General features: G+C 42.7%; 1 protein-coding gene across 1 annotated transcript in view; it reads left to right on the plus strand.

Annotated features, from left to right (window-relative positions):
• The first annotated feature begins 1,176 nt into the window (after nt 1-1,176).
• Nucleotides 1,177-14,730, plus strand: part of RECK (reversion inducing cysteine rich protein with kazal motifs) — a 74,190-nt gene continuing 60,636 nt past the window's right edge. Inside the window, 4 exon segments of the mRNA XM_074575720.1 lie at nt 1,177-1,309; nt 5,517-5,575; nt 11,086-11,160; nt 14,223-14,259. Of these exon segments, the coding sequence (XP_074431821.1) occupies nt 1,231-1,309; nt 5,517-5,575; nt 11,086-11,160; nt 14,223-14,259 (250 nt within the window). The 5' untranslated portion in view covers nt 1,177-1,230.

Below are 14,730 nucleotides of genomic sequence, written 5' to 3' on the forward strand. Positions count from 1 at the left end.
ACTGCAGGCTGAATCCCCACAGGTTGGATTGCCTTCCTGCTGCCAGGGATCGGAACATCTCACCTCTGACCCAAGCTGCAGCGTAGACACAGAAAACCAGCAAACACCACACACAACCCCAACGAAAGGTGAAAGGCGAGCAAAAGCGGTATCAGCCTGCCAGAGCATTCCAGGTTCCCTTCCCAAATGGAGGCCCACCATAGGCAACAGCGGAACTGCGTGGCTGCTGCACGGGGCAGTGAGGAGGTTACACTGTCACTGGGAAGCCAAGGCAGCTTCCCTGCCTGTCACCTTCAACCTGGGCAGGAGCCATCCCCAGCTGCACAGCGGGACCAAAACCCCTTAGCACCTGCCTGAGCCCTTCTGGTAGCTTGTCCCAGAGCAAGGGCTTGTCCTGGAGCAAGTGGCAAGAGCTGATGCTGAATCAACCAGTTGCAGCCACGACGGCCTCCTCACCTCGTGGGGTGTCCTCCCAGCCCGGGGCATCAGCCAGTGGCTTTGTGCCCTTCCCGTCATTTCTCCCACACGGTGGCTGGATGCACAACGCAATTTGAAGCGGAAAACGGCATTATACAGGAGGCTTACAATCAAGACTCTGGAAGCACTGTGTAGAAATATTAGTAATGCAAGTATTCTGTAAATAGAAATAAACGGATTCAATGGAATTGCCTCCTTCACAAAAACTTTCTCCTAAACACTGTTTCTTCTCTCCTTAGCCCACTTTTAAGCCACACCTGCCCGAACCCTCCCTCCGGGCACCCAGTTGCTGCTCCGTGGGCTGGAGGGGGGAAAGGCTGCGGGCTGCCGGTGCGGGCGGCAGCGAAGGCCGGTATAGGCTCCATAGAGCCGGTGCCCGCGGGCGGGGCGGGGCGGGGCGGGGCGGGGCGTCCGCCGTGCGGGGGCAGGCCGCAGAGGCCCCACCAGCGCCAGCGGGGCCAAGGCCGGGTCCGGCGGACACCGCTCGGCCGCGGGCCTGGCCCTGCTGCAGGCTCCGCCCGTTTCAGGCAGCCGCCTGCCGGGGCGGGGCCGTGGGCGGGGCTCCCCGCAGCGACGGCGGCTCTGGCCCGCCGGAATGTCCGCGGCGGCCCGGCGGAGGGGGCGGGGCCCGGCGGGAGCATCGCAGCCAATGGGGGCGGCGGGAGGCCGAGCGGGGCTTGGGGGGGGCGCTGCCCGCGTCAGAGCGCGTACGTCTGGCGGGCGGGGGTCGCGAGGCGGGTTCGCGACCGGGCCATGGCGGTAACGGCCGCGCGTTGGCCCTGGGCCCTGCTCTGCCTGGCGGCGGCTCCGCTGCTCTGCCCCGGCGCGGACGGTGAGTAGCGGGGGTTTGGTTGGCGGGGGGAGGCGGCTCCGCGGGTCTCTCTCCAACAACATGGCGCAGCAGCCAGGCCGTCCGCGGGGTGCCGAGCCTTGGCGGGGTGGCGTCGTCCGCGGGGACGAGGCGCGGCCCGGCGCCGCGGGTCCCTCCTGTCTGGAGCTGGGGGAGAGGGGGGACGGCGCCCCGGCACGCACTGCCGCCCGCACCTGCCCCGCGGGAGCGGGAGGCCGGCGGGCGCGGGGCCGCAGCAGGTGAGGGTCGGGGGCGGCTCTCCGGGCACTGCCAGGAAGGGGCAGCGTCGCCTTCCTGCTGTCCGTCGTCTTCCCGCTATGTCGGTGTCCGGCTCCCCGCGGAGAGCACTGTAGCGCGAAAGCCAGTTACCGGAGAGAGGGGGCTAAAATAGCAGAGGCAGCGAGGAGCGGGATGCAGGGGGGCGGCCGTCTTTCCCGCATCCTGCCTGGCAGCGCCATGGGGGTGGTGGACCCCTTCACTTACCCGAATCGGGGCCGGGATTTGTGCCTTGGGCTGTCAAGCTGGCAACAGGTAAAGCCCCAAGCTCGGGGTCTGAAACGGAGAAGAGCTGGTGTCTTGCCCCACATGGGTAAAACCTGACTTGTGGATTGCCATGTGAAATGTCAGAGCAGCCCTTGTATCCCAAGGCTTGTATTCCTTGTGGTTTTGCAAACATTCTAGAAGGGTGCTAAACAAGGTATTGAATTTTTTTAAAAGTGAAGGAAAGGTGTTTAATAGAGGGAAGGATAGTGGTAAAATAGTTTCCTGCATTAAAGTTGTGATAGCCGATAATTTCTTGACAGGACCGAAAAAGAATAATGGAAAAAAGAAGGCAGCACAAGCACAGGTATTGGCAAATAGCTTTTAATGAGCGGATCATGTTGGTAATGCTGTCACAGGAATGGAAAATACAAAATATGTACTACTTTAAAGCAGAAGACTGCAATCACTGAGGCATTTGTGGTATTTCATTGTTCTATAGCTCTGATTTCTAATGAGGCATGGTTTTAGAAAGAAGGCAGTAAAAAGCAAGTGGAATGAAATATGACATACTCTAGTCCAGCTTTCCCTTGATAAACTTACTCCTAATGCAGAGATAGCAGATCTTATCAAAGAAGGAAGTGTAGATATTTCATAGAATCATTTAAGTTGGAAAAGACCCTTGGGATCATCGAGTCCAACCATCAGCTCCACTCTACAAAGTTCTCCCTTACACCATATCCCTTAACACCACATCTAAACGAGTCTTACACACATTCAGGGACGGTGACTCCACCACCTCCCTGGGCAGCCTATTCCAGTGTCTAACCACTCTTTCTGTGAAGAATTTTTTCCTAATGTCCAGCCTAAACCTACCCTGCTGCAGCTTGAACCCATCCCTTCTTGTTCTATCACTAATTACCTGTGAGAAGAGACCAGCACCAACCTCTCTACAATGGCCTTTCAGGTAGTTGTAGAGAGTGATGAGGTCTCCCCTCAGCCTCCTCTACCTCTTCATAGTTGGTCATGAATAAAATTGGGAAATTTTTTGTACAACTAGAGAAAGTGGGAATGAGAAAGTGAGGGACTGACTGAAAGAGATGTCATAAAACATTTCAGAAGAGCTTAACTGAAAAGAGAACAGAGGAATTGTTAGGAATGGATGTTGTTAATAATTTCCGTTTTTGACTTAAGCCCTAAAGATCACTCTGGGCCAATTTGGTTTGCTGCTAATTCAAGATACCATCAATTGATTAGCATTTTGTATAAAAAGAATGAAATGACCATAAAGTTTAGTATATTGTTACTTCATTGTTACACTCTTCGGTATAATTGATAAGACTTGAAACTCAGCAGTGGAAGTGATTGAGAAGGAGAACTATCCTGGATGTGTGTTAGCTCATAATAGGGTTGAGAGCCACTGAAAACTAATGAATAAAAGGCCACAGAGTGTTAAATAATCTATATGAAGGAGCGTTTAATAAAATGTTGCCTAGGATATTCACAAACTCAAATCGTAGTGGTGTACGCAGTTAAACCTATGCATTGTCACCTAAGCCAAGGTAGATTCTCTTTATAGGTTGAGAACTCTGAATTCTTCGACCTCTTAAATGTAGCAGTTACTTCAATAAAAATTTATATAATGAAAAATTTCTGGGACTTAGGGTGAAACGAAACAATAAAAACATGGTTGAGCAGCCAGTATTTCTCTTTGTAAGTAAAACCTATGTTTAAGTATGTTTGGTTGGTTGGTTTTTTTTTTACTTATGACAGTTAATTTGCTGGGTGTCTTTTCATTGTGAACCTGAATGTTTTCTGCAGCCCTGTGTTAATGTGTTTGCAGTCTGATTGCATAGGCACTGAAATTTAGAAATGTTTCTGAAAATAAGTGCAACTCTTGCCTTAAGAAAAACTGTTCTTCAAAGTTAATTTTTTTTTATTGTTGTAATACATTTCTAATACCATGGCTTTATCACAGGATAAAGTGTAAAGCAAGGCTTTTAATTTAAGTGAAATAATAACTGAAGTTTGAACATAGCAGAGTTTGCTAATGATGAAGTTGATTTTTGTCGCAGATCGGCTTACTGAACATAGTGCAGGAAAACTGCAACATCCCACGTGTAGCCCTCAAATCAGAAAGATTTTAAGCCATCTGTATCATATCTCAAACCTTTTCTGCAATGGTAGAAAATTGGCAAGAAAATGTTAAAGTCAATTTTACAATTTCATTCTTTCATCATGTTGTAAGCAGGATTTTGGTGCGGTCCTCATTTGTTACAGGCGTTTTGCTGTGCTGGTTTTAATTATTAACGAAAACCTTCACCATTTAGTCCGACTTTGTTTTTTCTTCTTTCCTCTTCAGGAAAGATAGGTTTCTGCATTAAAATGTAGCTCAATTCCGTAGTATCTGTTTTAAATTCTGACTGTTTCAGAGAGCCTTTTCAGTGATTTCCCCTCCCCCCCAGTTCCTTGACATTTTCAGGCTGAAATTTTCTTTTAGTTTTAAATGTCCTTTCAATATTTGAGAATTTTGGGTTTGGTCATGGTGGATTCTTTTGGTTTTTAAATTGGCTGTCGTAACAGCTATAAGCTTTCAGATGAAAACACTTGTAAGTTGTGAAATTATGAAGGAATTTATGCCCAAGGTCCCTCTTATTGGTTTGTTCAAAATCTATTTAGCAACTAGGTATTGTGATATACAACTTTATATATGTGGTTTCATTGTACAGTATTGCTTTTAATGTTGTATCGGTGTGATATGTAGTTCAGATACAGTTGAGCAGAAATCTGTAATCATTAAATGATCCTCTGTGTGAAGATGTGCGTGGAAGTAAGAGCTTTGAAGGAAATCCATGTCAGTTTTCTACTACACTATTCCAAGCACTGGGCAGTTCGGATGAAAATGAATGTCAAGGAGTTGTGCAATTCATTTTATATTGATCAAGCTTAACTCTGAATGAAGGAAATACTTGGATGGTAGGGGGAACAAAGCAGAACAAACTGTAATATTAAAAATGCTGCTTCAAACCTTGGTGTTTCATGACTTAATGCTTCAGTTCTCGTTTGTTTTCCTGTTGATGTGTTCATATCTGTGTTTGCTCTATGACTTTCATCTAGTCAGGCAAAACCACTCTTCCATCACTAGTAAACAATTTACAGTTTTGTTCTGAGTTTTTTAAGAAGACGGAGTTCAATGAGCAGCTGTGTTCCTGCTCTGATTTCCTTTTACACCTACCTGTTCCTAACTGGTTCTCACATTTTCAGATTCTGTGAGATGATTGAATTTACAAAGGCATATAGTCTCTATGGAGTTTTTTTGGTGGGGATTTGTTCACTTTTTGTTATTCTATTCTTTTTATTTTCCCTGGGTTAATAAATTGAATTGCCTCATGAAGAAATTTGGAAGGTGCCAAAGTAGTTCAAGTTAAGCAGCAGAAATGTGGCTAGAAGCAGAAGGAAGGGGAGAGAGATCTCATTTTGGTGGCCGAGAGTGGGTAGGGGTATTTCTGTGAGACTCAGTGAACGGATCTGCGTCAACTTTGGAACAAAAATTTCTCATGTTCTTTTTTGTCCTCTGGGAAGGAAAGTTTCTCAGTCATCTGTGGACAAGACAAATTGTTCTGATCAAGTGGGTGCTTCTGTTCAGAAGTGATAGTCAAGTGCTTCGAGTCTTTTAAATGTCTTTTTCCCTCCCCCTGCTCTTCCATAGGCTTGTCTTGTTGTTACCATGCAAAGGACAACTTAATGTGCCGTGATGTCTGTGAACAGGTAAGCTTGTTTTAAATGTGATTTATCGCTCAGAGTTAAAATCATGCCTCTAAACAATGTTGTTGCAAGATTAGGGTTATAAGGAAATTATTTTCTTGTGCGTGTGAATACTATGGGCTGTTCATGAGATGTAATATTGTTATTTAAATGAGAACTTAAAGGTTTAAAACTGTAATCCTCCTTCCTATCATAGTGGAAAACAGGCTCTACTGAAGTTGAGGAGAAATAGAGATACAAATCTGAGGTCAGGATTTGGTCAAGAAGTGATAAGCATGTTAGGAAATGTGGGGGGTTAAAGCATTTTACCTAATTTCTGGGTCTTGGGTGTTTCCAAGTTTTGGGGAATTTAAAATGAAGATGATGTTGGTAGCGTTCCTTCTTCCTACCAGTTCTTATTTCTTAGCTAAGCATCCAAGATACTCATTATGCTATATGGCTTTGTGAGTCCAGCAAAAATCTGCTTGCTTACTTACTCTGTTCATGAGGTAATAACAAAGAGCTATTTGTGCTTAAATTCAAGCTTGGAAAATACTTTTCCACAGCTTATGTTTAGATTTGTACCTTTGGATAGTATGTTGTACAACTTTGTGTGTATATAAACTTATATACATAAAAATTTTACATCGGTAAAGTATATATACATTTTTATATTAAAATTATGTCCTGAAATCATACCTTCCCCCTTTTCTTGTCTTCATTACCCGCTTTGGGGCTATTCAAGCACAAAAGCTGGTTATGATTAAGTTTGTATTTATCTGTGATTGTACTAACAAAACTTTTAGTTTAAATTGCACTTCTCCCTCCCTGATATATTTATAGAATGCAACCAAATCCCCTTTCAGCTTTCCTGTTGTTAGGCCAAACAAGGAAAAGTCTTACAGTCGCTTTGCATAAGATATTCTCTCAATTCCTATAATTATTCTTGCAGCCCTTCCAGCATAAGTTTATCTCTTTGAATACAGGTAAGCAAAACTGTACATGGTATTATAAACAAAAATATAGCACTCAGTCTTAAAAATTATGTTAAAACTTACGTGTAAGTAAGAGAAAGAGATCTATTACTGTACATAAACAAATTTAATTGGCAGGTTTAGTAGCTGCATTGAGAGGGCGTTTGGAATAACCCGTCCAATTCTTTCTTCTGTTCCATTGGCTTGAAGTTCCTAGTTTATCATGGGAATTCCTCTTAGCCCTTCATGAAAGGCCTTGAGCTTTTTACTGTCAAATTTCATCCTATTTCTGTTATACCAGTTCTAATTATTGGGGGGGGGGTGTTTCTGTGGTTTTTTAAGATGTTCTGATCTTGACTCATCTGGATTACCTCTCTCTACTCAGGTAATCAGCATATTCAGAGTCTTTGTGGTGAGAGGTCTAGAACATGTCTAAAGCAAGACTGGCACCCCTCAAATTGTTCTATAAAGAACTTTCTTAGTTGCCTCACATCAGGCTGGTAGCATCATTTTGTGAATGACTCTTTGATATAGGGCAGCAAACTGGCTGAAGGGGCTGTCTACTAATTTTTTGCTGATTTTCGTGTTCTGTAACTTAACCATTTTGTGCAGCACAATTCAAATGCTTTCTCTTTGTTGAATACATTTTGGAATGTATTATTTGATACTTACGCCCTTGTCTTAAACATAAAATTTATAGGGTGAAGGGTTACATACATGGAAGGTGACTGGAAGGGAAGAGCTGTCTGAATGATTTGCCTTTTTCTGACTTTCCAAATATGTTTTCCAAAGTAATTGCCATGCACTTTTTGCCTTGTCTGTACCACCACACTGTACCATCCTGACATGATAATTTCTTTAACAATAATACAAAAATGTTTTCCTCCTAGACTTCATAGTTTGTGCCATAAAACATTTAAGTTGTTTGCCAGGGATGGCAGGGAAAGAGAGCAGGCTTGTGCCCCATATTTCTATTTAACCAATGCTTGGCAACACCAGTGACCAAGGTGCACAGACAGGAATTTCGGTGTTAACACAGCTGTTCCTAGTGGAGAGGGCCAGCAGGAGGTGCAGATGCACTGCTTGAGACCTTGTGCACCTGTTATGTCCAGAAGGACAGTCTCTGGCACTGGCTGGGCCAACCACTCATGACATGTTAGAGATCTTGACCCAAAAGGAGCTCTTGAGGAAGAATGTGTCCATCCAAATCTTGGACTGCAGGGAAAGGGTGGTGTCTTTCCTTCAGTCAATGGCACTTAAACTGTGAGAGTCATGCTCTGATCAGCTTCCTGAACTGTCAGATAAAGCAGCTGAGGATAGAAGCATTGCCTCAGTGTAAATGGGAGCTAGACGAGCTGTTCATGGAGAACCTTCAAGGACAGTAGCCTGAAATATGCATTGCATGGAAAGAAGGATGGCCAGAGTCTATGCTTGGTGGGGACTGAAAGTTTGTGACTCCTGACAGCAGGAAGAAGTTTCTTGGCCTGTCTGTGGATCTGCACTTGCAGAATAGATTTGGGACGTTAGAACAGATAAGGAGGAGCAAGCAACATCAAGGAATCATCTTGACCAATCAACTGGTTGTAAACAGTACCACCAGGAGAGAGACTCCCTTTTGCAGGGGATGGAGGCACTCATCTGCAGATGTGACTTGCTGTCTAAGGTGGTTTGGTTTTTAGGGACTCAGATCTAGGATGTTGCAGAAATTGCAAGTGTTTTTTTTGACCCTGAGACTATTACCTGTTGGCTGCTCATCTACGTGGACACCAGTGATACTATTGAGGGAGGCCTTGCATGGGTAAAAGGTAACTCCAGCCCAACTAGGGTGAAGGGCACAGGAGACCCACCTCCTTGATCCTGCCAGTTAAGGAAGAAGGCTTGATTAAGGAATTCTGCTAACTAATAATTCAGCTACTTTAAGTGAGCCCTTTGAAAAAGACGACCTGGGTTACAGCTCTGTTTGTCAACTAACATGATTCAAATATCTAATTATTTTGCATTCTTAGTAAGTATTATTCCAAGCTTAGTTTCAGTATCATCTTCTCGTGATTATTTGATTGTCTGTCAGATGCTGTAGCAAGGAATTAGTGGGCCTGTATTTCTCTAATTGATATTTTTACCCTAAGTTTATTTCTGGGAATTTTCACAATGATAATGTTCCTGTCAGCATTCACGTCTGTACCACTCCAGGGATCTCTATCCAGACCCTCCTCTAAGCATAAGAATAGTCCATCCCCATCCTTAGGAAAACACGTTAATGTTTCAAGAGGGTGGCTTGGCTAAACAGAGAAGACATGAGCAAGCTTCAATGCAGAAAGGCAGTATAGAGAAAGCAGAAGCAGGGAAAGGTTATAAAAGAGGAATTTAGAGGCGTGTAAGGTTATAGTGGGAAAGAAAGCTCAACTGGAGTTGAGACTTGCAGAGGATGTCAAGGGCAACAAGACGTGCTATGGCAGTAGTTAAAGGCTGAAGACAGAAAAATGCGCAACTGTTGCTGAATGCAGCACATGATTTAGTATCAGCAAACACAGATAAGTCAGAGGTAATGAATGCCTTCTTTCCTGAGTCTTTGTTAACAAGGTCTCCCAGTCCTCTGTGCACAGAGATGGGGTTCAAGGAAGAGTACTACCAGTAATAGGTGATGGTTGAGTCGGGAATTACTTGAGCAAATTTGACCCATACAGCTCCATGGGACTAGATAGACTGCATCTGAGGGTGCTGAGAGAGTTTTCTGGTGTTACTGCAAGGTTACTGTCTATCACCTTTGAAAGGTTGTGGAACTTGAGGGAGGTCTTCAATGACTGCAGAAGGACAAAGAATTCACACGTCTTCCAAAAAACATCCCTCAAAGGACAGTCCCCAATACAGCGAACTACAGACTAGTCCCTCGGAAAATCACGGACAGAGTCCTCTCGGAACACATTTCTGAGCATGTGAGGGGTAAATCGTGCCTGACAAACCCAATTGCCTTTGATAATAAGGCTGGATTTCTGGATGAGGGGAAAGGAGTAGACATCATTTGTGTTGACTTTAGCAAGACTTTCAACACTGCCTCCCTCAATGTTTTTGTATCTATTTTAGGATAATGTGGTTTTGATGGATGGACAACTAGATGAGTAAAAAAGTTGGCTGGATAATCAGGCTCAGAAATGGAGGTTAGTGGGTACTACTCTGCCTGCAGGCTAATAAGAAGTGGAATGCCAAAGGCGTCTCTTCTAGGACCTGTCCTGTTTAACATCTTTAATGACCTGGAGGAAGCAACAGATTCCACTCCTGTTGAGTTTTCAGGCAATACCAGGCTGGAAGGAAAAAGCTGATAATCTTAACAGCAGGACTGTCATCCAGAAGGACCTGGACAGAAGGAAGGAACTGGCCAACAGGAACTTTATGAAATTCAGCAAGGACAAATGCGAAGTCCTGCACCTTTCAGGAGAAGAAAGAATTGCTTGCAACAATATGAGTTGGAGGTTGATTCGCTGGGGAGCGGATTTGCTGAAAAAGGACCCAGGGATACCGCTATATCGACAGCAAGCTGAACATGAGCCAGCAGTGCGCCCCAACAATAAAGAAGGCATCCTGGGCTATATTAACAGGAGCATAGCCAGTAGGTTTAGAGAAATGATTCTCCCCATTTAGCCAGCACTTGCTGACCACATCTAGAATACTGGGTCCAGTTTTGTTCCCCCTTGTTACAAGAAAGACATCAGTTAACTGGAGCAAGTTAGCAGAATCACCAAGATGATCTGGGGCCTGGAGCACATGCCCTCTCTGGAGAGGCTGAGGGAACTGCCTTTAGCCTGCAGAAGAATGAGCACCTCAGAGCAGCCTTCTGGTACATGTAATAACATTGCTCAGAAGACACATCCAGGCTCTTCACAATGGTACGTAGTGAGAGGACAAGTGAGAGCAGTCATAAATTGAAATTAGAGAGTTCCAGCTGGTTTTAAGTTGGTAGCAAAGCTGCCTTGCAATGACAGTGGCCAGCTTCTCAACATCCTCAGTTGCATCCCCTCCAGTTTCATGAGCTTCTGGATGTTCAGTTTATGGTGGTAGATGGTGCTTAACTTGATCTTGCTCTGCTGTGGGTAGGATTCATTCCCCTGTTAGTTTTGATAATCTAACTTTTGTTCATCTTCATTCCACAAAAATTACTTGTTACAGGGTTTTTGGAAGGGGTGTAGTTGCTTGAGGTCAGGTAGCGTAGCAGAAGGTTAATTAAGTAAATAAGAGTTGTATAATATTTTGATACGCACGGCAGACATCCTCTATGTTTTTCACACTGCCTATTCAATAGAAACTTTTTGATTGAAGTGTTTGAGGAGGAAATTCTCGTTCACTTCTAAATATAAAAATTTCTTCTTCATAAAAAGTGGAACATATTTGAAAGACTACAGATATATTAAAGAAAATCTTAACTTTATATTGTTTATATATTGACTGTTATCCGAAGTTGTTGAAGGGTAGATAGTAGTGAAACTAAAAACAAAGTAATCAATGGAAAATTTTTTTCCGTATGTAGTTACATTCTATACGGTTTAAGGCATGTTTTGTTTCTAACAGATTTTGTCTTCTAAGAGTGATTCCCGTTTGAAGCACTTACTGCAGCGAGCACCTGAGTATTGTCCAGAATCAATGGTAAGGCTTGCTAGTTTTTAATTAAAGAAAACAAAACAACTAATGTTATATTAACAAAGTTTTGCTTGCAAAAATAAAGTTTTAAAATTACTTGTATTTTATTTACTCACTGAGTTTTCAGCTGCTGGAACACGTGTGTATGTCTTAAAGCTTTTTCTTCCTTGTTATGAGGACTAGAAAAATTCTTAGAATGAGATTTGATCCTCAAAGTAGGATTGTATTTATTTTTTTTTTGTAAAGCCATCATACATTATGCTACTGGCAATAAGATGGGACTTGACAATTTTGCTAGGTGTCCTGGTTGTGTAAGCTACAAAATGCAATGAAAAACTGACCTATGTTGTAAAAAACTGTGCTGGGTGATTGCCACTTGGATGTTGATGGCAGTGACTTTAATTAAAGCTGTGAGGTCTTGGTTGGGCTAAGGCAAGGAGACCCTCACATAGGTCTGAATGGTTTATGGCCATATCTGACAAACTGAAGTAATTGGATAGTTACTGGATAAGTAAGATTATGGTTTCCTAAAAGTTCTCTAGTGCCTCACTAAAAAAAATGAAGAATGTCATCTACTCCCTGTCTTAGAGATGCTCTAGTAGGGGAAGAGATAAGCACTATCATTTGGATTGTAAATTCTGGAGTCTTATCTTCTGGCAACTTAAAATATCTCAACACATGTGCTGTCAGAAGGGTCTGCTTTCTTTTAATTTTTGTTACTTCTAAACAGTATCAATACTGTTTCCATCTAGCTTAAAACATATACTCAGCTCAGGTGAGAAACATATAGGAGTAGTAAATCTGAGAATAACAATTTATAAGCAACTTTGCAAGAGTGTGTTTACTTATACATCCTTTCCTCCTCCTCAGAAGTGTGGTTTTTTCAGTGTTTTGTTTCTGTGGATCATCAGCTCTAAGGTCTTAGAAAGTTATAGATAGCTGATGGTATGAGCAAAACCTGTGGCATGAAAACATATCGAAGTGATGAATAGGATTTATTTTGGTGCTGGTTATCTTTTATTGCCTGACAGGTAAAGTAGGATCTATCTGCATAGGAGAGGAGTGCATTTTTAGAAGACAGGATTGCAGAGTACCTGAAAACAGGAAAATGATTGACACAATTTTTAACTCCCAATTACCATCTTTATAAATGGCAATTTTTACTGTATGGTGTGTATCTTAAATTAATATTACTGAACTGGTAATTTTTATAAACTTTTAAAAAGGTATCTAGATATAAAATAGTTAACAGTTCAAGTTAATACTGTATTTGCTGGTTTCAGATACCCCTTGTCTTTGTTGAAGAGGTATTCTAGTGACATTCCAGATGAGCGGATAGGTTATGAATTTAATCAGATGGTCTATTTTCTGGAACACTGGTTATAGACGTTGTGTTGTCTATATTCCTTCAGGTAACATGATAGAAAGTATCGAGTATTAAGTAATTAATACATGTAATTAATTAATTTAATAAGTAATCAAGTATTAACTGGTATTAAGTAATACAGTAACTGCCAAACACAAAAGGCAACATTATCTTATAATCATAGAATCATTGAGGTTGGAAAAGACCCTTAAGATCATCGAGTCCAACCATTAACCTTCTTATGCAATAAAGGAAGTCAAATGAATCAATGGAGTGGAACTACTAGAAGCAGCAGCTCTTTACCCTTTTCTTTTGATCTGACTTTGACTTTTATCTGAGGAGGAAACTCCCACAGATACGGAAGAGGATGGTTTTAACAGGTTTAGATCACTAAATACAGATCCGTTGCAACTTTAGAAAATCAGTAATTCCTTTGATGACAGAATCCCTGCATGACAGTATGCCTTGCCGTTTCAGTGTCACTGAATTGAACTTTTCGTTTTGTCTTAAAGAACATGTTCAACACTCTCATTTAAAGCCCCTTGTGGTGGGTTGACCTTGGCTAGGTGCCAGGTGCCCACCAAGCTGCTCTATCACTCCTCCTCAACCGGACAGGGGAGAGAAAATATGATGAAAAGCTTGTGGATCGAGATATGGACAGGGAGATCACTCACCAATTACCGTCATGGGCAAAACAGACTCGACTTGGGGAAATAAATTTAATTTATTGCCAATCAAAAGATCAGAGTAGGATAATGAGAAATAAGAACAAATCTAAAACCACCTTCCCCCCACCCATGCCTTCTTCCCGGGCTCAGCAGTCTGGCTAACCAGGGAGGTCCCAGTTGACTTGAGGTTAACAAGTGTGATGCCTATCCACAAGAAGGACTGGAAGAAGGACCTGGGGAACTACAGGCCTGTCTGTCTGACTTCAGTGCCTGTGAAGGTTGTGGAACAGATCATGTCGAGTGTCATTACGGAGCACAAGCAGGACAGAGCCAGGTGATCAAACCCAGTCAACATGTGTCCATGAAAGGCAGGTCCTGCTTGACAAACCTGATCTCCTTCTGTGACAAAGTGACCCGCTTAGTGAATGAGGGAAAGGCTGTGGATGTTGTCTACCTGAACTTTAGGAAAGCCTTTGACACTGTTTCCCACAGCATTCTCCTGGAGAAACTGACTGCTTGTAGTTTGGACGGGTGTACTCTTTGCTGGGTAAAAAACTGGCGGGGTGGCCAGGCCCGAAGAGTGGTGGTGAATGGAGTTAAATCCAGCTGGCAGCCAGTCACAAGTGGTGTTCCCCAGGGCTCGGTACTGGGGCCAGTTCTGTTTAATATCTTTATCGATGACCTGGATGAGAGGATCGAGTGCAGCCTCAGTAAGTAACAGTACACTGCTATTGATTCCATACTCTGTAGATGGTAGCCTTCTCGTCAGAGCAGGCGGTATTCAATTTATATCACGTAGTGCTTCTTCAAAAGATGTTTTAGACGTAAGAATTCTTCCAATAGCATATATAAGCATATATGAGATTGTAGGTTGTTTGGTTGGACTCAATGATCTCAAAGGTCCTTTCCAGCCATGAAGATTCTATGATTCTATAAAACCCAGGGGAAAAAATGCTGAAAATGCTGTTTTGTGTCTGCTAGAAACTCTCTTACTCTGTAGGCTTACTTTTGCTTAATTGCATTTTACTTTTCAGGGAGAAGTATGGGGTTGTATAAATTCTTCTTTGCCAGGTAAGGAGTCCTAGTTTTTGCTATTGAATTGTGTTGCTTTTTCACCATGTGCATGTTTTGATGTTATGTCTACCACCTGCACCTATAGATTTTGTGCTAATTTAACTTTCCTTATGCTTCCATTATAAACTGTATTTGATGTCTAGTTTCCTTTAGTCTAAAGTGGGTTACCTGCACTTTTTTCAACACTTCTTTTTCTAGTTAGAAAATGTTTAATGTGTTCGTATGATTAAACATGTGTGCTTCTGTGACACATCCAAGAAATATCAAAGTTTCTTTCCTTTAAAGATTTTCTGTTATTTTTAGTTTCAGTATACTGTAGCCTGATCTATAAAAACATGGATTATTGCACCTTTGCTCTGGGTGCAGTATAACTTGGAAAAAAACTGAGTAACAGGGGGAAATAGTAAGAACTAGGAAAAAAAAATGTAGGAAGTCCAGAGGCTCAGATCAAGAACCAAACTGCTTGGT

Source organism: Larus michahellis, chromosome 2 (genome assembly GCF_964199755.1).
Source record: "Larus michahellis chromosome 2, bLarMic1.1, whole genome shotgun sequence".
NCBI classification, from domain to species: domain Eukaryota; kingdom Metazoa; phylum Chordata; class Aves; order Charadriiformes; family Laridae; genus Larus; species Larus michahellis.